The sequence below is a fragment of the Galeopterus variegatus genome, unplaced genomic scaffold (assembly GCF_000696425.1).
Source record: "Galeopterus variegatus unplaced genomic scaffold, G_variegatus-3.0.2 Scaffold2891, whole genome shotgun sequence".
NCBI lineage: Eukaryota > Metazoa > Chordata > Mammalia > Dermoptera > Cynocephalidae > Galeopterus > Galeopterus variegatus.
The window spans coordinates 186024-209508 of NW_007729002.1; the positions used below are offsets into that span (position 1 = coordinate 186024).

General features: G+C 41.7%; 1 protein-coding gene across 1 annotated transcript in view; it reads right to left on the bottom strand.

Moving 5' to 3' along the window:
- KPNA7 (karyopherin alpha 7 (importin alpha 8)) overlaps nucleotides 1-13997 on the bottom strand; it is a 29692-nt gene extending 15695 nt beyond the window's left edge. Inside the window, exons 1-2 of the mRNA XM_008583352.1 lie at nucleotides 13932-13997; nucleotides 11901-12029 (exon numbers count right to left, since the gene is read on the bottom strand). Of these exons, the coding sequence (XP_008581574.1) occupies nucleotides 11901-12029; nucleotides 13932-13997 (195 nt within the window). The remainder of the gene's footprint in view (nucleotides 1-11900; nucleotides 12030-13931) is intronic.
- Between the last annotated feature and the right edge of the window lie 9488 nt (nucleotides 13998-23485).

Here is a 23485-nt window from a genome sequence, read left to right on the forward strand (position 1 = left end):
TTAGATCTAATAGGAGAAATAGACTCCAACACAATAATAGTTGGGGACTTTAACAACCCACTTTTGGTAAAGTACAGATCAGACAGAAGACTAACCAGGAAACATCAGAATTATTCTCTATTCTAGGCTGATTGGACCTAACAGATACATGTAGAACATTTCATCCATCAGCTGCAGAATGCACATTCTTCTCAGCAGCACATAGAACATTCTCTAGAACAGGCCATATGCTAGGTCACAAAACTGGTCTCAACAAGTTTTAAAAAATTGAAATCATGTCAACTACCTTGTCCAATCACAACAGAATAAAACTAGAAATCCACAATAAAAGGGACACTAGAAACTCTACTAATACATGGAAATTAAACAACATGCTCCTAAACAACAAATAGGTCAAAGAAGAAATCAAAAAGAAATTTTAAAATTCCTGGAGACAAATGAAAATAAAAACAACACATCAGAATCTATGGAATACAGCAAGAGCAATTCTAAGAAGTTTATAGCAATAAATACCTATATCAAAAAAGACTTCAAATAAGCAACCTTACATTACACCTCAAGGAGCTGTAAAAACAATAACAAACCAAACCCAAAATTGAAAAGATAAACACAAATTGATAAACCTTTATCCAGACTAATGAAATAAAAGAGAAGACACAAATAAATAAAATCAGAAATGAAAAAGGAGATTGATACCACAGAAATAGAAAGGATAAGAGACTACTATGAACAACTACATGTGAACAAACTGGAAAACATAGAAGAAATGGATAAATTTCTGAATGCATACAACTTACCAAGGTTGAATCATGAAGAACTAGAAGACCTAAACAGACCAATAACAAGTAATGAGATTGAAGTGGTAATAAAGTCTCCCAAGAAAGAAAACCCCAGGACCAGATGGCTTCACTGCCAAATTCTACCAAACACTTAAAGAAGAACTAATACTGTAGAGCTAGGGCTGGGTCTGGAGCTCACAGACCCCTCAAGCCCTTTGTCCAGAGTGGGTCACAAACCCTTTGCGTGCAGGTCTACATGCTAGGTAACAGCAAAAAGGTCCTTGGAGCCTTGGTTGAAGGAATAATAATCTTTATTCAGCACACACACATCTAAGAGCTAGGCAGTCTAAAGAGAAACTCAGAAACTCAACTGCTATGGGCAAAGCCCAAAGAAAAACTGAGCAGCTGCCAGCAAAGTAAACATATTCTATTTTTAGACATGAGCTCTCTGCTGGCCAGCTGCTTCTTCACAAACTTCAGAACACACAATACCAACAAACTAAAAAAATACATGGGTGTGCATGTGCACTAACTCTACCCCCTCACAACTTGTTTACTAGGAATGTGCTGCACCACTCCCAACCAGACCTGAGGTGAGGGGACCTGACTAAACTATTCTATTCTCTTCACAAATACCAATTCTTCTCAAACTTTTCCAAAACAATTGAAGACATGGGAATACTTCAAAACTCATTCTATGAGGCTATCATTAACCTCATACCAAAAAAGAAAAAAAAGAAAAACTCCAGACTAGTATCCATATTGAACATAGATGCAACGATCCTCAATAAAATACTAGTAAACAGAATCCAACAACACACTAAAAAGATTATGTACCATGATCAAGTGGGATTCATCCCAGGGATGTAAGGATGGTTCAACATATGCAAATCAATGTGTTACACCACATTAACAGAATGAAGATAAAAAACCATATGATCATTTTAATAGATCTAGAAAAAGCATTTGATAAAGTCTAACACCACTTTATGAAAAGAATACACAAATTATGTATAGAAGGAATGTTCCTCAACACATAAAAGGCCATATACAACAAACCTGCAGCTAATATCATACCAAACGGACAAAAACTGGAGGCTTTTTCTCTAAGATCTGGAACAAGACAAGGATGCCCACTTTCCCCAGTCTTATTCAACATTGTCTTGGAAGTTCTAGCCAGTGCATTAAGGCATGGGAAAGCAATAAGGGGCATCCAAATTGGAAAGGATGAAGTCAAACTATCCCTATTTGTAGATGATATGATTGTATGCATAGAAAACCCAAAAGACTCCACCAAAACATTACTAGAACTAATAAATGAATCCAGGATAGTGGCAGGATGCAAAACCAACACACAAAAATTAACAGCCTTCCTATATGCCAACAATGAAATAGCTGAAGAAATCAAGAAAGTAATCCCATTCACAATAGCTACAAAAAAATTGAAATACCTAGGAGTAAATTTAACAAAGAAGGTGAAAGACTTCTACAAAGAGGACTGTAAAACACTAGTGAAAAAAATTGAAGATGACACAAATAAATGGGAAGATAGTCCATATTCTTGGGTTGAAAAAATTAACATCAAAATGTCCGTATTAACCAAAGCAAGCTACACATTCAATACAATGACAGAAATAGAAAAAATGATCTTAAAATTTGTATGGAACCACAAAAGACTCTGCATTGCTAAAGCAATCTTGAACAAAAATAACAAAGTTGGAGGCATCACACTCTCTGACTTCAAACTATACTATAAAGCTATAGTAACCAAAACAGCATGGTACTAGCATAAAAATAGACAGACCAATGGAACAGAATAGAGAACCCAGAAATAAACCCACATACTTAAGCCAATTAATTTTCAACAAAGGTCCCAAGAATATCCAGTGGGGAAAGGACAGTCTCTTCAATAAATTATGCTGAGAAAACTGGATATCCACATGCGGAAGATTGAAACTAGGCCCCTATCTCTCACCATACAAAAAAAATCTACTCAAACTGGATTAAAGACCTAAATTTAAGACCCCAAACTATGAAACTACTAGAAAAAAACATAGTGGAAATGCTACACAAAATGGGATTGGACAGCACTATTTTTCCTTCTTTTGGCAGCACTTTTTTGAGTGAGACCACAAAGGCACAGGCAACTAAAGCAAAAATACACAAATGGGACTACATCAAATTAAAAAGCTTCTGCACAGAAAGGGACACTGTCAACAAAGTGAAGAGACAACCTACAGAATGCAAGATAATATTTGCCAACCACACATCAGACATGGGGCTATTATCCAGAGTATATAAGGAACTCAAACAATTCAACAGTAAAAAAACAAATAAACTGAAAAATGGACCAAAGACCTTAATAGAAATTTCTGAGAAGAAACACAAATGGCCAACAAGCACATGAAAAAATGGAAAAGATCATTAATCATCAGGGAAATGCAAATTAAAACCAAATGAGATATCATCTCAGCCCAGTTAGAATGGCTATTATTGACAAGATAGAAAAGAACAAATGCTGGTGAGGATGTGGAGAAAAAAGAACCCTCCTACATTGTTGATGAGAATGTAAATTGGTACAACCATTGTGGAAAACAGTATGGCAGTTCCTCAGAGAACTAAAAATAGATCTACCTTATGACCCAGCTATCCCACTACTGGGTATATACCCAAAGGACATGAAATCAATATATCAAAAAGACACCTGCACTTCCATGTTCATTGCAACACTATTCACAATAGCCAAGAGATGGAATCAACTTAAATGCCCATCAACAGATGAATGGTTAAGAAAACAGTGGTATATATACGCAATGGATTACTACTCAGCCACAAAAAGAAATGATATCCTATCATTTGCAGTAACACAGATGGAACTGGAAACCATCATGTTAAGTGAAGTCAGGCACAGAAAGACAAACACCACATGATCTCACTCATGTGGAGTAAAAAAAAAAGTGGTTATCATAAAAGTAGAGAGTAGAATAATGGTTACCTGAGGCTGGGAGGGAAGAGGGAGAGAGAGAAGAAAAGGGATGGACTAATGAGTACAAAACAACGCTACCTACCCTAAGTGAATCATTGTGCAGATATGGATGTATTGAAAAAACACACTGTATCACACAAATATGTAGAAGTAAATGTTAAAAAAAGAATGGCCAAAAACTTACCAAATTTGATGAAAAAAAATTGTTTTACACATCTGAGAAGCTTACTCAACTCCAAACAGAATCAATTCTAGCAGACTCACATCTAGATACATCATAACCAAACTGTTGAAAGCCAAAAACAGAATCTTGAAACCCACAAAAGAAAAACAACTCATCATGTACAAGGCCTTAATAAGATTAGCAACTGATTTCTCAGAGACTGTGATCGCCAAAAAGCAGTGGGATAACATATTCAAAATCCTGAAGGAGAAAAGACTGTCAATCAAGAATTCTCTATTTAGTAAACTATGATAAAATGAAAAAGATATTAAAACATTTTCAGATAAACAAAGACAGAATCCATCACTAGCAAACCCCCTCTACAGGAAATACTAAAGGGATTCTTTCAGGTACTAGAAAGTAGACAATAACTCGAATCTACACAAAGAAATAAAGAACACAAGTAAAGGTAATTATACAGGTGAATAAAAAAGACAGTATAGATTTCATAAAATTTTTAACTCTTTTTCCTATCTGATTTAAAGAGACAACCATAAAAAGCAATAATTATTAATCAATGCAGATGAACACACAATGTATAAAGATGTAACTTATAGACAATAAGGAGGGAGGAGAATAAAGCTATATAGCAGCAAAATTTCGTATACTATTGAAATTAAGTTAGTATTACTCCAAAATAGATTGCTATAAGTCAAGATGTTAATTATCCCCAGAGCAAACACTAAGAAAGTAATTTTTAAAAAATAGTAAAAGAAACAGAGAAATTTAAATATTAAACTAAAAAGTATCCATTTAGCACAAAGAAAGGTGGAACAAAGGGGGAAAAGACTGTAAGACTTAAAGAAAACAAATAGCAAAATGGCAGATGTAAAAATCTACCTAATTAGTAATTATATTAAATGTAAATGGCTTAAACACTCCCAATAAAAGGCAGAGATTGGTAGAATGGATTTAAAAGAAAAACATGATCCAACTATATGCTCCCTACAAGAGACACAGTTTAGATTCAAAAATACAAATAAACTGAAAATGAAAGAACTGAAAACAATATACCATTCAAACAGTAACCAAAAGAGCTGGAGTAGGTATACTAATATTAGACAAAATAGACAGTAAGACAAAAATTACTAGAGATAAAGGACATTTTGTAACAGTAAAAATGTCAATCCATCCATCAAAAAGGCAAAGCAATTATAAACATGTATGCATCTAACAATAGAGCCCAAAAATGCATGCAGCAAAAACTGGCAGAATTTAAGGGAGAAATAGAAAATTCAACAATAACTGCTGGAGACTTAAAATCCCACACTCAATAATGGACAGACCAATTAGAACATTAAAAAGAGAACAGAAGATTTGAATAACATTGCAAATCAACCAAACTGAATAGAGATCTACACCAAAGAACAACAGCAGAATACATATTCTTTTCAAGGGACATGAAACATTCTCTCATGTCTATGGGCCATAAAATATGTCTCAAATTTAAAAGGACTAAAATAATGCAAAGTGTGTTCTCCAACCACAGTGAAATGAAATTAGAAACCAACAAGAGAAGAAGATTTAGGAAATTCACAAACATGAGGAAATTAAATATGACACTCCTAGATAACCAATGGGTCAAGGAAGAAAGCACAGGGGAAATTATAACATACTTTAAGCTGAATAAAATGAAAACACTGTAATGCCTAAAAAGTAATGGGATGTACCTACAGGAGGGCTTAGAAGGAAATGTGTAGCTACCAGTGCATATGTTATAATTGAAGATAGATCTCAAGTTTATAATCCAACTTTACATCTTTAAAACCTAGAAAAAAATACAAACTAAGTCCAAAGCAAGCAGGAGAAAGGAAATAAAGACTAGAAACAGAAAATAAGAAAATAGAGGGGGGAAAAAAATCAATGAAACCAAAAGTTGGTTCTTGAAAAAGATCAACAAATATGACAAACCTTTAGCTAAACTTACCAAGAGAGAAAAAGAGAGGACTCAAATTCTTACCAAGATTTTTTAAATACTCAAATTATTAACATTAGAAAAGTGAGGCAATACCACTGAGCTTACAGAAATAAAAAATGGAAATATGAGCCAATGTATGACAACAAATTAGATGATCTAGATGAAATAGAATTCCTAGAAATGCACAACCACCAAAAGTGACTCAAGAAGAAATAGAAAATCTGAATAGACCTATAACAAGTAAAGATGCTGAATTAGTAATCAAAAAACATCCCACAAAGAGATGTCTAGGTCCAGATGCTTCAGGTGAATTTTTCCAAACATTTATAAAAATTAACACCAATCTTAACTCCTCCAAAAGATATAGATGAGGAAACTTTCTAATTCTTTGAGGCCAGTATTACCTTGATACCAAATCAGACAAAGACATTACTAGAAAAGTACATACCAATATTTCTTAGAAGTACAGATGCAAAAATCCTCAATAAAATACTAGGAAACTAAGTGCATCGACATATGAAACATATGGTCAACATATTGGTCATCATGACCAATGGGGATTTAACTCAGGAATGCAAGGGTGGTTAAAAATGAAAAAAATCAATGTAGTGCTTCATATTAAGATAATAAAGGGAAAAAGCCCACATGATCATCTTAATAGATGCAGAAAAAGCATCTGACAAAAATCCAACACCCTTCCATGATAAAAACATTCAACATACTAGGAAGAGGATTTTCTTATCCTGATAGAGACATCTACAAAAATCCCACAGCTAGCATCGTACTTAATGGTTAAAGACTGAAAACTTTCCCCTAAGATCAGGAAAAAGACAAGGATATCTGCTCTTGCCACTTCTGTTCAACATAGTATTGGAAGTTCTAGAAAGGTTAATTAGGCAAGAAAAAAATAAAGTTCATCCAGATTGGAAAAGAAGTCAAAGTATCTCTATTCACAAATGACATGATTTTGTATATAGAAAATCCTATATATCACACAAAAATATTTAGTTCTAATAAAGTTCAGCTAGGCTGCAGGACCAATATACAAAAATCAATTGTATTTCTATACACTAGTAATGAACAATCCAAAAATCAAAATCAATAAAACAATTTATAAAATAGTATCAAAAAGAACAAAATACTTGGGAATAAATTTAACAAAAGAATTACAATGCTTATATGCTCAAAACTATTTTAAAAATTAAAGATGACCTAAATTAATGGAAAGACATCCTATGTTCATGAATTGGAAGACTTAACATCGTTAAGATGGCAATACTCCACAAATTACTCTGCAGATTCAGTGCAATCTTCAAAATCTGAGCTGCCTTTATTGAAGAAATTAACAAGTTGATTCTAAAATTCATATAGAAATACAAGGAATTCAGAATAGCAAAAATAATCTTGAAAAAGAAAAACAAAGTTGGAGAATGCACACTTCCCAATTTCAAAAGTTATTACAAGCTACAGTAGTCAAGTCTCTGTTGCACTGGCATAAAAATAAACATATAGATCAATGGAAGAGAATTTAGAGCCCACAAATAAACCCTCACATTTATGGTCAATTTATCTGACAAGGGTTCAAAGACCATTCAATAGGTAGAGAACAGCCTTTTCAAAAAATGGTGCTGGGACAACTGGATATCAAGTGCAAAAGAATGAAGTTGGACTTCTACTCACACCATTTATAAAAATTAATTCAAAATGGATCAAAGACATAAACTAAGCTTTACGACTATAAAACTCTTAGAAGGAAACATAGACATAAGTCATTCTGGCCTTGGATTAGGCAGTGAATTCTTAAATATGATACATAAAGCACAAACTACCAAAGAAAAAAGAGATAAAGGCAACTTCATCAAAATTAAAAACTTTTGGGCTTCCAGTCAAGATGGTGGAATAGACAGACCCTGCATCACTCTCCCACAAATCAACCAATTTACAGCTCTAAAAAAGCAACAATAGCCAAGCTGAGGCTGCTAGAGCTCAGGGAAAGAGGAGGAGAGACCTGCAGAATGCATGAAGGTGGGAGAAGCCACAATCAGAGAAAGAAAAAAACACTCCAACCATTTTGTGACATGGCCACTTTAAGGCTGGAGCTGCTGAGTGCACAGAGAAGAAGCTGGCAAAAGCTGCAGCTGTGCCCTTCAGATGGAGTTACTTGGAGGCAGCAGGGGAGAAGAGGGCCTTGGTGGCCCCCAGGCCAGCAAGACCACTATAAGGTTCCTGTGTACCTGCATAGGAGTGAGGAACCACAACAACTGAAAAAAAGGAGCCACTCAGAGGCAAGTGAGTCATTGCAAGGGACCAGCACAGGGCCCGTCCCATGGGAAGTTTATGCAGCATGGGCAGTGGGGGAAATGGGCCCACTGGGGGAACATGGAGGCATAGCAAGGACAGCTGACCGGGCACCCCAACCAGTGAAGGACCACTCAGAGGAGACTGGTCAGGAATATAGAATTGCATGGGGTGTAATTTAATGAAAAGACTCAGTCCCAGATCAGAGTTTCTATACAACCCAGGTGCACTGGGTCTCTGGAGAGCTGGAAGTACCTATAAAGTCAACCATTATAACCTGTTCTGCACAAAAAGCCTTCCCTAGGGAATCAGCAGCAAAGTAGCAATTTAGCTCAACCACACATCTCAAGTACTGGTCCCAACAGGAAGTTCCCCACTTTAGAAGTAAGAAAAGAAAAAAATTAGTTCCTGCCCAAGCACACCACCAGCGCCTCAGGGGCCGCCCAAGATCCTGAGGTATGGAGCCAGGACTGGACACCCCTCCCCACAACCAGGCATACTGCCAGCATTTTGGGGTCCACCATGGGACCCGAGGTATAGAGCCAGGGACCAGACCCCTCCCACAACCAGACACACTGACAGTGCCAAGGAGCATGTCAAAAATAACACCTCCATGTGGGTGGCCCACCACAGCCACCACAATAACCATGGCTGCCATGAAAGTGGCTAGACGTCACAACCATCATGCAGATGGTCCGCCAGCCACTGGAGTGCACTGACACAAGGAGAGTCACCAGAAGAGACCAAAGAAAAGAAGAGGATGTCTCTCTCTACAAAGCCTATTCCAGAGTGACAGAAGAAGCATCTGCTCTATGATAATACTGGGGGACCTGATCACACCTGTCAGCATTGGACAGATCTAGGCAATAAATCAACAGACTAACCATCACTCTTTCAGAAGGAGAGAAGAAATCTAGGGTAATTAAAGGTGGGGAGGGAGATGGGGATGGGGAGAGATTGGATAGGGGCATAAAGAATAGGTACAATTTGAAACATTATATGCTAGTAATATTGATTTGATCAATATATCTCAACGTTGAACCCCCCCCAAAAAAAAATTTAAAACTTTTGTGCTTCAAAGGACACTATCAAGAAAGTGAAAAGACAACCCACAAAACAGGAGAAAATATTTGCAAATCATATATCTGGTAAGAGTCTAGTATCCAGAATATATAAAGAACTCTTACAACTCAGTAAAAAGTCAAAGGCACAAAGGGTTTGAATAGACATTTCTCCAAAGATATACAAATAGCCCATAAGCACATAAGATGCTCATCATCATTAGTCACTAGGAAAATATATCAAAATTACAACATAGCCCTTTGCACCCACTAATGGCTATTCTTTTTAAAAATGGGCAATAACAAATATAGTTAAGAATGTCCAAATGTACAATGGTGCGACCACTTTGGAAAACAGTTTTGCAGTGCATTCTATTGCTGCTGTAAAAATTACCAAAAATTTTAGTGGCTTAAGACAACACAAACTTTCTCTCTTACAGTTCAGAAAGTCAGAAGGTCATAGTCAGTTTCACTGGACTAAAGTCAAGATGTCAGCAGAGCTGATTTCTCCTGGAGGGTCTGACAGCAGAATCAATTTCCTTGCATTTTTCAGCTTCTTGTGCGGTCACCTGTATTCCTTGGCTTGTGGCCCCTCTCTTCATCTTCAAAGCACATCACGCTAATTTCTCCTTCATCATCACATCACTTTCTGTTCCAACTCCTCCTTCGTCCCTCTTATAATAACTGTTGCAATTATGTTGGGCTCACCCGGATAATCCAGGATAATCCCCCCAGCTTAACATCCTTACTTTATCACATATGCAAAGTCCCTTTTGTCATAAGGTAACATTCACAGGTTCTGAGGATTAGGAGATGTAGATATTTGAGGGGTGGGGCATTATTCAGCCTACCACCAAGAGTTAAACACAGAGTTAGTATATAACCCAGAAATTCTACTCCTAGATGTACTGCCAATGCAATTGAAAACATTTGTGTACAAGTTTTTGTGTAGACATACATTAATAGCAGATTAATCATAATAACCAAAAAGTATAAAACCAAATGTCTACCAACTAATGAATGGATAAAAAAAAATATATGGTATATCCATACAATGGAATATTATTCAGCCATAAAAAAGGAATGAAGCACTGATACATGCTTCAACATGGATGAATCTTAAAAACACCATGCTGTATGAAAGAAGCTAAACACAAAAGGTCACATACTATATGATTCTATTTATATGAAATGTCAAGAACAGGTAAATCCATGGAGACAGAGTAAACTAATGTTTCACAGACCATGCAGGGAATGAGGAATGGAGAGTGACCACTTAGTGGGTATAGTTTTTCTATTTGAGGGGATGAATATTTTCTGGAGTTAGCTAGTGGTAATGGTTGCATGACCTTGTGAGTATACTAGAAACCACTGATTATATGCTTTAAAAGGGGGAGTTTTGAGGTATGTGAATTATGTTAACTTTTTTTTTTTTTTTTAATTTTTTTTTTAATTTTTATTTTTTTTAAAGATGACCGGTAAGGGGATCTTAACCCTTGACTTGGTGTTGTCAGCACCACGCTCACCCCGTGCGCGAACCGGCCGTCCCTATATGGGATCCGAACCCGTGGCCTTGGTGTTATCGGCACCGCACTCTCCCGAGTGAGCCACGGGCCGGCCCCTGAATTATGTTAACTTTTTTTTTTTTTTTTAATTTTTTTTTTAATTTTTTTTTTAATTTTTATTTTTTTTAAAGATGACCGGTAAGGGGATCTTAACCCTTGACTTGGTGTTGTCAGCACCACGCTCACCCCGTGCGCGAACCGGCCGTCCCTATATGGGATCCGAACCCGTGGCCTTGGTGTTATCGGCACCGCACTCTCCCGAGTGAGCCACGGGCCGGCCCCCGAATTATGTTAACTTTTTAAAGAGAACATGCTAACATAGGATAAAAAGGAAAACAGCTTTTCTCATCATATTATTTCATACCTTCCTTGGCTGGGGGAATCCTAGCGATAACTCTAGACAGATGAAGCTCACTACAGGTACAGTTCAGATCCCTATGGTGATCCAGAGAATGATTGTACCCATTTCATTTGATCTACTTGGCAAAATTGAACTGATATCTGTCCTATAAGAGCCCTAAGCCTAGCAGGGTGCAAAGGACACACATGGATAGTTAAGGTAGGACATAGACAGTGGTGTGGCACAGAAGACATGTAGATACAACATTACTGAAGTTCTGAGAAGGAAAGGATTCACAAAAACAGAAGTGGCCCTGAAGTCAACTCAGGATTTGCACTTAGTGAGGTCAGAGTAGATGAAGAATGGAAGGCGGAGGAAAGCATTTAAGTCTTAGGAAAGACTTTACATATCTAGGGACTAGATGGCTCTGAGAAATAACCTTCACAAACTCATTTCCTCAGTTAGGGGAAGCAAGTGAATTTTCAATTAAATTTTCAACTTTCTCCATCCCCCATTAGAATGTAGATCTCACAGACTCCCAGCCACAAGAGGGACACGTAGCCTTTTGACAAAGGCAGTTCGGCTCAAACCATGACCTCTTCACTCCTTTCTTTAAAGACCCTAAGTTAGAGTTGCAAGTTCTGACTCTGTTAAACATTTTCAAGCCAGAGAAACTTTCTAAGGATGTATTTTTGCACACAACTGCTCTAAACACTATGTTCTGACGCACCTCTTTGGCTGGTTTTTCAGAAGCTTGGTCAGGGGAGAAATCTGTGATGTTCCTTCTCTTTAAGGCCTGTTCATCTTTCTTGGCCTTCCGGAGCTCCAGGCTGACTGCCATCCGCTGTTGCCGCCTCACCTAGTGAGGAAAAGAAAGAACTGGAGCACGTAGACCCAGGGAGCCGGGATGTCACTGTGTTTAGACTTTTGAACCTGTTTCAAAGCATCTGATTTCATTTTTACAGATGCAATAGTCTGGAAGACTTAAGATCACATTTAGTAAGTTGTCTCAGCTCCGTTTACCTCCTCTGCTTTCTCCTACCACACGACATCTAGAAAATTATTCACTCTTCCTAATATAAAGGAAGATCATGCACATCCTCGACAGGCCAGGATTCTCCACTGCAAAGACAACTTAGCAAAGCATCCCACTGCCGTGAGTCTGAGCACATCTTCATTGATGCTGACCAGTTCCTGGAGAGTATAGCTGCTTCCTGGATGGCCTGGGCCTTCCAGTGGTGCCAGACAGACAGGGCTAGGGACTATTAGGGGACTTCCCAAACCCTGGACACCCTGAACATTTCCACTGCTAGTGAAATTAGTCTGTATGCCATTCAAGTATGATGCAGTCACAGAAATTTGACTCAAACAGACTCAGAGAGATTAAAATTTTTTTAAAATATTTTCTCTGGGCCAGCCCGTGGCTCACTTGGGAGAGTGTGGTGCTGATAACACCAAGGCCACGGGTTCGGATCCCATATAGGGATGGCCGGTTGGCTCACTTGGGAGAGTGTGGTGCTGACAACAACCAAGTCAAGGGTTAAGATCCCCTTACCGGTCATCTTTATATATATATATATTTTTTTTTTCCCCCCTCCTCATATTAGACAACTCACAGACTTTATAACATTGAGAGTCCCGGGGAAATGACCTAAACTTTCTGGATAGATGAGTTTAGGTTGAAGAATTTTAAGTAGTAATCATAAGGAAATTACTGTATATTAGATACTTCGGGTTCCTTTAAAAAGCTATTTCATTCTTACTTAAAAATAGGGGTGTTGTGGTGTTATATGGCAAGTCAGGAACACCTTTGAAGCCTATTGAGCCAGCTATACTGTCAACCATCATAGAGGGGGTCTGCCCTGTGGAAGGTTTTGCACCTTAGGCTTTTCCCTTCTCATCTCCTGGCCCTTCCTGCTGTTCTCCACACAGAGGGTTCTAATCGGCTTCTGTTAATCTGCAGTGGTCTTAGAAACCAGACAGCTACACTTGTTGGAGCAGGTTACTGGAAGAGTGACCCGGCTCTGGATAGCATCCTAGCCAGGACACTGTGACCACGTGTTTGCCTCATCCTAAGCTGCCTTTCAGATTGCCAAAGTGGAGCCAACCTCATATGATATGCTGGTGAAGATACATAGATATAGGACACAGAGCTAGAGCCGGAGAGCTGTGAGGCCAGAGAAGCTGAATGAGAGCTCGAATCCACACACAGCGCAGACTCCCTGCCCCCAGCCCTCGTGCTCAGCCCAACAACAAGAAAAACAGTCTGGGCTTTCCAGTTCTGAGTCCTATTTCTGCAAGCCATGCTTATTGGCCATACCTGTATGCCAACCTTTTAGCCCCTTGGTAAGCCTCCTTGCCAAGAGCAGCTGTAGTTAAGCATCTAGAGACCCTACACCTAGAGCTGCCATCCAGTCCCTCAGAGGTAAATAGCAGCCCCACTTATACATGAAGAAACTGGAGCTCTGAAGTTACATAGTTTTGAGATCACATGGAAACCTCGATTTGAGTCCACAGCTGCCTGGCTCCTAAGTCCATGCATGTCTGTCCTCCCCAACATTAGTATTGTATTATAAAATTTTCAAACATACCAAAAAGTTGAAAGAATTATTTAGTGAACACCGATGCACTTATCTCAAGGAATATTTTGCTCTATGTGTCACCCTCCCACCCTCCACCCCAGTTTTGATGCATTTCAGCCATGTGCTTTTTACGGCTCTGGTCCTTGATGGAGCCAAGCAGGTGGCTGCTTCATACTCACAGATGCATCTTTGCCTCGGTACTTAAATTTTCTCAGCCTCTCTTCTGGAGCATCTAAGGTAGGCATACTGACTGAAGAAGTAAAGCACCTGCAGGTAGAACAATTATGAAGATTTTCAGTGCCCAGTGTGTGGGTTACTGTGTTAAAGCCATTGGGCTCTAAGCCCTTAAAGGGCTCACGGTGGAACAGAAAGCAGACTTGGAGTCAGCTTCCACGAACATCACCATGTCAGCTCTGGGGGAACTCTGAGGGGACCAGCCCTGGGCTGCAGCAATAGCGAAATCCTTGTAAAGGCAGTTTGGCTTGAACTGGTCCTTTGATAACTAGGGTAGGCTGGAGAGAAAACATAGAAGACTGTCACATGGCAGTGTCCAAGGGGTTCTGTACAGAGTATGCACGCAGGAAGGTGAAGAGCCAAACCAGGTGCGACAGGAGGATGCCCCTTTCCTCCCACACCCAACCCACCAGCACAGTGGGTCAGAACAGCCTCAAGGGGGATCCACTGCTAATCTTTGGTAGACTGCCTCTGCCCCAGTCGAGGCCACCATTACCTTTGACCCATGCCACCACACTTTTTCCCAGTTGGTCACCCTGCTTCCACCACTGCCTGTTCCAATCCGTTCTCTACACAGAAACCTTGCAATCTTTTACAGAGAAAAATCTGATCACATAACTCCCCTGCTTAAAAACCTTCCCCTGGCAGCCCATTGAGCTCAGAAGAAAATTCAAACTCCTGGTGATGCTCTGTGTGAGCTGACCCCAGCCCACCTCATGTCCAACATCTCTTTGCTCCTTCACTGTGCTCTAGACTCTTGGCTTTTGTTATCAGCTATTCCAGGCTCATCCCTACTTGGGGCCTTTGAGCAAGCTGTTCCTCCCATAATCTCTGCATAGTTGGCTCCTTTTCATTCAGTCTCAGCTCAAACATCACCTTGAAAGCCTTCTCTACCTAAGAATCTAAGTGTCTTCCCAATCGGTCTGTTTTATTTTCTTCTCAGCTTTAATCACTACCTGATATTTTCTTGTTTGTCTATCTTCATCCTCCTCCTCCCAATGACAATGAGACCATGTCTGACTTAGGTGTGATTCCTCAGATCTTTCATAATGCATGGCATATAGTAGGTATGCAAATAATTGTTGAAGGAGGGTAGTGGGTGATAAGGTGGCAAAAGGATTTGGCTGTCAATTAGAGGAGGTTATTCAAATCAGGTCAAGTTTGAGCTTTCTATAAGGCAGCAGGAAATATTTCTTACAGGTGTGCAATGAATATCTGTCTGTTTCTGAGAATACAAGATGGTCCAGACCATATTATAGAAAAGAGAAAACTGCCTATACAGGATAAAGAAGGTCAATAGGCTCTAGTGTTGAGTGGATAATAGCTAAAGAAAATTTGGGTAGGAAAGACTAATTTAGACATATCAATTTGGAAGGGACAGTATAGACAACTTGGAGAATTCCATAAGTGAGTTTAGAACCAAGAATGATGTAATAAGAAAAGAGATGAGCTCTATGTGAGACCAGAACAAGGACTGAGTCTTGATGACACTTAATCAGGGCCTAAGAGAATGAAGAATCAGCAAAGGATCAGGGAAAAGAAGAGAATTTGAGACAGAACACAGGCAGACCAACAGCCCACACCATCTCTCTGGGCTTCATTATGACGACTCTACTAGCTTTAAAGCATTAATTAGTCTTCTTCAGGGGCTTGGGAAAAAATAGCCTACACCTTGTCTATAAATCAGAGTGGAAAATCTACATTACTTCCTAGAATTGACCAATCTCTCCCCCTCCCTATCTCAAAGCTGGAGAGGTGGAGAGTGAGACATGGTTCCAACATTAACTAACTCTCAAACATTCTATTAGTCATATTAGTCATGTCCCTCACCCCCACCAGGTGTGTACAAAGGGGCCTTGGTGACATCCAAAGTCCTTCGGTAACTGCCTATTTACCAGAAGAATCACTTCACAGAAGTTGGCTTCAGACAATCTTAAGCTTTAGTTCAATGAAAGTTTAAGCTGGAGGTAGCCAGATAGTGATGTCCAATCCTTTTGTCTAAGTAATCTCAAATTCTGCCCCATAAAGAAGAGAACAGTTGCTTTTTCTGACTAAATCATTGCTCTTGATCATGGCATCCTTTAAAGCACCATCTCGAAAAGTAGTTTTCTAGGGCCGGCCCCGTGGCACACTCTCCCCGTGGGAGAGTGTGGGGGCTGGGAGCGCAGCGACGCTCCCGCCACGGGTTCGGATCCTATATAGGACTGGCCGGTGCACTCACTGGCTGAGCGCAGTGCGGGCGACACCACACCAAGGGTTGTGATCCCCTTACCGGTCATGTAAAAGACAAAAAAAAAAAAGAAAAGAAAAGAAAAGTAGTTTTCTAGTTGCTGTAATAACCAGTGTCAAGAGGATCATCAGCTGGAATCAGACTTGGATTTAAATGAAAAGCTATCTCCTAGGTCTCCAAGAGTTAAAACATGCAGCATGTTATAAATCTGGAGTAAACTAGAATCATGGGCCTACTTCAGGGAGCAGTGGCCAAAACATGTCTATTATATGCCAGGAATGTTGGACACAGGATTAAATGATGAGATATCTAATACTAAGGTAAAGATTTTCCCATTTTGCAGGTGGAGAAACCATCTCAGACGTCATTTCCCGAAGTTCCCACAGCAATTAAGTATCAGAGCCAGGACTTAGCCCAGATCCAACTCCTATATCCAACAGTTTTGATCACTAAGCTTTGCAGCCAATAATCTATAACAAGGTCTGATTAGGAAAACACCAAGTCACCACCGTGGGCAGCACTTACCACATAGGGTGAGACATTGGAAAACAGGAAAGCACTTGTTCTAAGCAATGGAATCAGTGAAGCCACTTCTGAAATACTCTGCTCTGGGCTGCCACTCCCTTGCTGTGTTTCACCCATTGTAAATGGCACGACCACCTCAGTTAATGAGACTGCCTGAATGTGTGTACTTGAGAAGCCAGTTTAGTATACTGGGATGAAGTGCTTTTGCTTCTGGGAAGCCCTGAGGCAGGGCCTAGCTCTAGGATCTTGCCAGAGGAACCATTCATTCTTCTAAAACATTCTAGAAGGCATGGCTATAAGGAAACTTGGAAGTGGACTTAAGGGTTCAGATATCTGCCACCTTCCTTCAAACCGAATATCATATGACATGGTTTAAGCAGAGAAGGCTCAATTTCAAATCAGACTGAGTCCTCCCCTCTCCCTGAAACGTCTTTAGGGAGCTGTTTGAAAGTCACAAATTTAGCCAAATCACTTCATGTAGGGACGTTCTGCAAAACCAGCTGCAAAGCAAATCCTTCTTGCTTTCACAAGCTTCTCTAGTCACAGCTCAAAATGTGCTTCCTTCCCCTAGGATTGCTATCTGCAGCGGCCAGGAGAGCTAGCTGCCCTGTCATTCTTCAGCAGTATGTAAGTGTTGAGTTAGAGGCTTTGAGTTATGCACAAAATCAAAGTCAGTGCCTTTCTTCATCAGTTCACCAAGTTCAGGATCCAGAGAAATCCAAAGTGGAGATTTAGGCAAACATCACCTCCTTAGAGTCTTTCCATACCCTCTGGAGCCTCTGGCCAGCTCTGCTGCTCCCCCGACACAGTGAGACCCGTGCCCTGAGTGTCAGGTGGCAGAGACCCAGCCAAGGGACCCTGGCCATGCTCAAGGTCACCCAGGGTCCTGAGCTGCTCTTGCCTTTTCAATCCTTTTGGGTAAGAGGACCCTGGGGACTTCCAAGTCTTATTAATGGTATTGAGTCACTTTTTCTGGTCGGAGCATTTCAGGTCATTTTTGTTTTTTTTTAAAAATACTTTTCTAGATTTAGCCAAGCTTTTACTGTGAGCATCTTTCATGAACTGAGAACCATTTTAAATTAAGACATGTCTCATCATTCAAGAGTTGGCTTCTATAAAATAGTATTTTTGGGGTTTTAAAGTAACACATACTCACAGCTTTAAAAATGTAAATACTTCGGAAATATATTGAGCTGTAACTCCCAACAATCCCACTCCTCCTCTGAGTTAACCTTTAAAAGCTCACACCACGCTCTATATGTGCCCAGCCCAGCTGCACACGCACTAACACACTAATTATAGAAGGGGATCTCGACAGACACTGTTTTGTGATGTTTTTCCAGTTCGTCTGTACCTTGGACATCGTTTGATGTCGATATGTTCAGATCTACATCACTAACAGCCCACTTCTTCAAAGTAGGATTTATTCTAAGCTAAAACCACACATTGGATTGGAGTAAGTGATCCTTATTCCCCAGGAAGGAGACCTTGAGGGATCCCAGCAACCTCTGCCACAATGCCCCAAGGTGTGTTGGTACATGAATTGGGGCTAGCTGGGGGACAGGAGAGAAGAGGGCCCAGGGACAGTCACTGAGGGACTTTATCAACATGGGTGAGAGGCCCCTGTAGTTCCAGACCCCAGGTTCAATGCCAGGAGACACACAGCAAGGGCCTTCCTCCAGGGCTCCAGCAAGCCCAGAGGGGAGGCAGGTATCTCACAAGAAGGAGGCAGGAGACCAGGACCACCCAGGTGATCCTGCCTCCAACGCTATGGGAAGGCTTCCTGGGAGGGAGCTGAATCGGGTGGACAATTCCCACAGGTGAAAATGTCCCAAGGGATCTTTCAGGGAGGGAGAGCACAAGCCAAGTCCTAGGGCACACAGGATCTACAGCCTGGGGTGTGGTTAGGCTTCCCGAAGCAAGCCCACGTCTGGGCTCAGCAGCGTAAACAGACACCTGACAACTGCCACTTCCTCCTTACCCATCCTGAAAACAAGTCAACGGCCACTTACACAGTGTCTATAAACGAAGAACTGGTTTCAACAAGCAGAGACAGTAGCCTAGACCTTCTCAGAGCTGCCAAGCATTGGGAAGGGCTCTGAACGGCGCCTGTGTTGTTAAGGGAGACCCAGAGAACCACATCAGGAACCCCCGGCCCCCAGCACCCAAGCACAGAAGGACAAGCTGCCACCCGTTCATCACTCACCTGGCAGGGAGCCATGGCCTCCAGCCCCTTGCTCAGCCTTAAATGCCCTCAGCAGATGGCAGGTGTTTTGTAGCAATTGGCCCTTCCCCACAGGGCTGGTTTCTGACCTAAGTGGATGTTTCTTAGGCCTGGATGCACATTGGAATCACTTGGGGAGCTCTGAACAGCACTGCCACCTAGGCCCTGACCCAGAGACTGATTGAGTTGGTCAGGGGAAGGCTTGGGTCTCCCAGGTGATTCCCATGTTCAGATGAAGTACAGATGAGTGCCTTGGAGGTGCCATGGACCTTCAGCCTCTGCAGCTGCAGTCTTTTGAAGCCCTCAGATAAACTATCAAAAAGTGAAAAGGGAGGCATCTGCCTCTAGGGAAGGGTTTGCATTCTGGATGTTTAAGGCTTCTGGGATCTGGCTAGGTTGAGCGGCCTCTTCCTAAACTTGTATTTTAGATTTAAAGCTGCTGCTGAACAGTTATTAAGTGTTTACTCTCAAGTCAGGCGAGGAGATTGGATGGTGATAAGAATAGGTCTATTTCATATCGAAATGAAAATAAGAACAAAATTTCAGGTACTTGTTCAGCAAATATTTAGAGTTCCTGCTGTGTGTCAGGCCCTCGCAACACAACAGTGAACAAATAACCTGGTCCCTCCCCTCCCAGACAAGAGCAGAAATGGACCCTCCCAGCAAAGTGGGAGCAAAGACAGCAATTGGGACAACATGGGGCAAGGGGGTGGTCAGGGAGGGCTTCCTGGAGGAGGTGATGCCCAAGCCAAGTCCTCAAGAAAAGCATGAGTTAGCAGCTGAAAAACAGAAAGATGCACCAGACAGAGGGAACAGCACAATAAAAAGTAGTGAGGCAAGAAAAATGATCATGATTTCCCTGGGAACAAAGAGGCCACTGGGTATTGCTTAGAGGCAGTCAGTTCAGAGCTGGGGTCAGGAACCAGGGTGAAGATGGCCTGGTGTACAGGGGAGGGGGCAGAGTGAGCCATTCACACTGGTCCAGGCAATACGGGGTTGAACTGTCTGTAGGGGATTTTTAATCAATAATAAAACCCACTGGAAATCTGTTAGCTTTTTTTTAGTATCATCGTGATTTGGAAATTCAGAACAAAGTCAGTGAGCTGCAGGGTGGGAACCTCCCAGCGACCTTGTTACAAACTCTCTAAAAGTGTTTGGATTTGTCCTGAGAGCAGCAGCATGGTGCTCCTATTTGCATTGTTTTTACTTTTTTATTATCGAAACTTCCAAATCCATAAAAGTAGAGAGAATAATCGTACAAAGAAATGCTCAAGTACCTATCACCCAGGTCCAGCAGTTGGCAACACAGAGCTAGGCTTATTTCCTCTCCCTTTCCTCCACCTTTTTTATTTTGTATTTATTGACTTTTGTGGGTGTACTAATCTCAGACACATTACTCCTCCCCAAAATATTTCAGCATGAATTTCTAACAGATAAAATTTTTAAAACTAAAACCCAAATACTCAGATCGTACCTAACAAAACCAACAGTCAGTGGATCATTTTAGAACGTTTGGTCTAGCCTTGGGGAGGTAAGAGGAGGATTATTTCTGGGGTGGGTCTGGCAGGGGAAGACCAGTTAGGGGGTGGTTGGAATTGCCTGGGTGAGAGATCTTGGTGGCTGGCAGGGGTCCAGGCAGTGGGAGTGGAGAGAGGAGAGAGGGGTCTGACCCCAGGACGCTTGGGTTTACGGGAGGTGGAGGGGAACAGAGAAGCCGGGATGCTGACCTCAGTGTCCCACACACAGGTGCCTGGTGGCCATAGGGTGGGGATGCCACAAAGGCAGTCGGTTCAGAGCTGGGGCAGGATTTGGTGACCCACTGGAAGCAGTGGGTGACAATGACAGAGATGCTTAGGCTGATGCTGTGGTTTCAGGCCTGGGGGGTGAGTAATAGAGTCAGAAGGAGGGTTTGGGAGGGGGGTAAACCAGGCCTGATGGATCCAAGGCCATCAGCCTTGGAAGAGACTCTAGGGATTGCTCTGTTCTGCCCTCAGCATTTGATGCAATCCACCACTGCCCGCCACCCAGGTCTGAAGGTTCCTCTCCCTGCAGGTGCCCCTTCAGGCTGTTCCCCACACATAGCCAGAGGGATCCTTTAAACATTTGTCACATGATGCCACTTTGCTGCTCAGCCCTCCAGTGCTCCTCAGTGTCCCTTCAATCACCTGCAAGGCTCTGCATGCTCTGCCCACCCCTGTCCCCTTCCTTCAGACCTCACCTCCCATTGTGCCCCCACTCCAGCCACCCCGGCCTCCTGACCCCCTCAAGCACCTCAGGCCCACACCATGTCCCCACACACACTTCCCCCTCACTTCCTTTAGGACTCAGTTCACATGCCATCTTGTTAGAGACCATGCCTGTCTAAAATTGCCCCTTACCCCAACCCTGCATTCCTGCATCTGACTGACTCCCTTATATTTTTCTCCCGGGCAGTGGGTTTTATTATTGATTAGAAATCCTCTACTTTGGGTGGGGCTGCAGCAAAAAATTAAAAAATTAAAAAAATAAAATCCCCTATAGACAGTTCAACCCCGTATTGCCAGACAGTGTGGATGGCTCCCACCGCCCCTCGCCTGCACACCAGGCCATCTTCACCCTAGCACCTGACCCCAGCTCTGAACTGACTGCCTCTAACTCACTCACATTTGGAATGCAATACATTTACTTGCTTGTTTACTCCCCTACCCCTGCGCTCCATGACAACAGGGGTGTTGCCTGATTCCCACTGCCAGGTAGAGTCATTGCTCTGTATGTCTGTTGAATGCAAAGTGGGCATGCTGGCCCCAAAGCCAGGCTCTCCCTCTGCCCCACACTGTGTTGCAGGTGTCCGAGGACCAGCAGCAGCCTCTCCATTGCCCAGGATGTACACAGGATGGAGGGGGCAGTGCTCGATGTCTTTCCCAAGCCAATCATCAAGCCTGGGTCCTTTGAATAAATTGAATCAGCTAATCACAGCAGTGCCCACAGTAGGAGGCAAGGGACTTTGGACAGAATCTGAGGCCTCAGATGGAAACTATCTCATCCTTCCCCGCTTCTAAGCCCTAACCGTGTGTGCTCTTCCTCTACCCCCATCTCCTCGGCCATCCTAGCCTCTGCTCCAGGCTGACCACTGGAGGCCACTTGCCCACTGGACTGGTGGCATTTTGCTCCTTTAATACCTTCCTAGAAAACATTAAATTCTTACATTAAATTCTTAGGACAGTTATCTGGATGGATTTGTTTATCTGACTGTTTAACCAGCCTGACTCTTCTGATGCTGTAGGAAATACCAGTTCCATTTCACAGAGCAGGAAACCGAGGCTGCGCACATCAATGTCATCTGGAAGACGAGCTATGTGACCTCGTCTTCATCCTGGTGCTCTTCTGCCTGGTGCTGGGATTATACCTTCCTTTCTTTCCTTCTTTCTTTCCTTTCTTTCTTTCTTTCTTTCTTTCTTTCTTTCTTTCTTTCTTTCTTTCTTTCTTTCTTTCTTTCTTTCTTTCTTTCTTTCTTTCTTTCTTTCTTTCTTTCTCTTCCTTCCTTCTTTCTTTCTATCTCTTTCTCTCTTCCTCTCTTTCTTTTCTTTTCTTTCTTTCCTTCCTTCCTTTCTTCTTCCTTTCCTCCCTCCCTCCCTCCCTTCCTTCCTTCCTTACTTTTTTTTTATTGTGGTAAAATACGCATAAAATTTACCACTTTAAAGTGTACAGTTCAGCAGCATTAAACACATTCACAGTGTTGTGCAGCCATCACCACGGTCCGTCTCCAGAACTTTTTCATCTTCCTCAGTTGAAACTCTGTACCCATTACACACTAACTCGCCATTCCTCCCTCTCCCCGGCCCCTGTTACCCACCAGACTATTTTCTGTCTCTATGAATTTGACCTCTAGGTACCACATATGAGTGGAATCATGCAGTATTTGTCCTTTGGTGGGTGACTGGCTTATTTCATTTAGCACAACATTTTCAAGGTCCACCTGTGTCATAGCACATGGCAGAATTTCCTGCCTTCTGATTTCTTTCTTTAAAACAAAAACACATTTTTCGTGTTGCTGTTGTATCATTAATACTGTTACTTACAGTGGGGGTGGGGAGAGTGGTCCTCCCTGGCGGGGAGGAGTATTTATCATTGACACTGTTTATAATTGCCAGGGCAGGGCAGTCATAAAAGCAGACTGATTTCTACTCAGTTTTTATTGTTTTTAAATCCTCTACAGTCGATGCACCCCCTGGTTGCCCGCATCCCTGGCCAACTACTCCTACCATCCTCCCAACTTGGTAGATCACTAGTTATTAATATATAAATACCTATTTATATTACTGATATAAACAGGGTTTTTAAAATCCTGAATTGGGGGGCCGGCCCGTGGCTCACTCGGGAGAGAGAGGTGCTGATAACACCAAGGCCCCGGGTTCGGATCCCATATAGGGATGGCTGGTTCGCTCACTGGCTGAGCGTGATGCTGACAACACCAAGCCAAGGGTTAAGATCCCCTTACCAGTCATCTTTTAAAAAAAAAAAAAAAAAAAATCCTGGGGCCG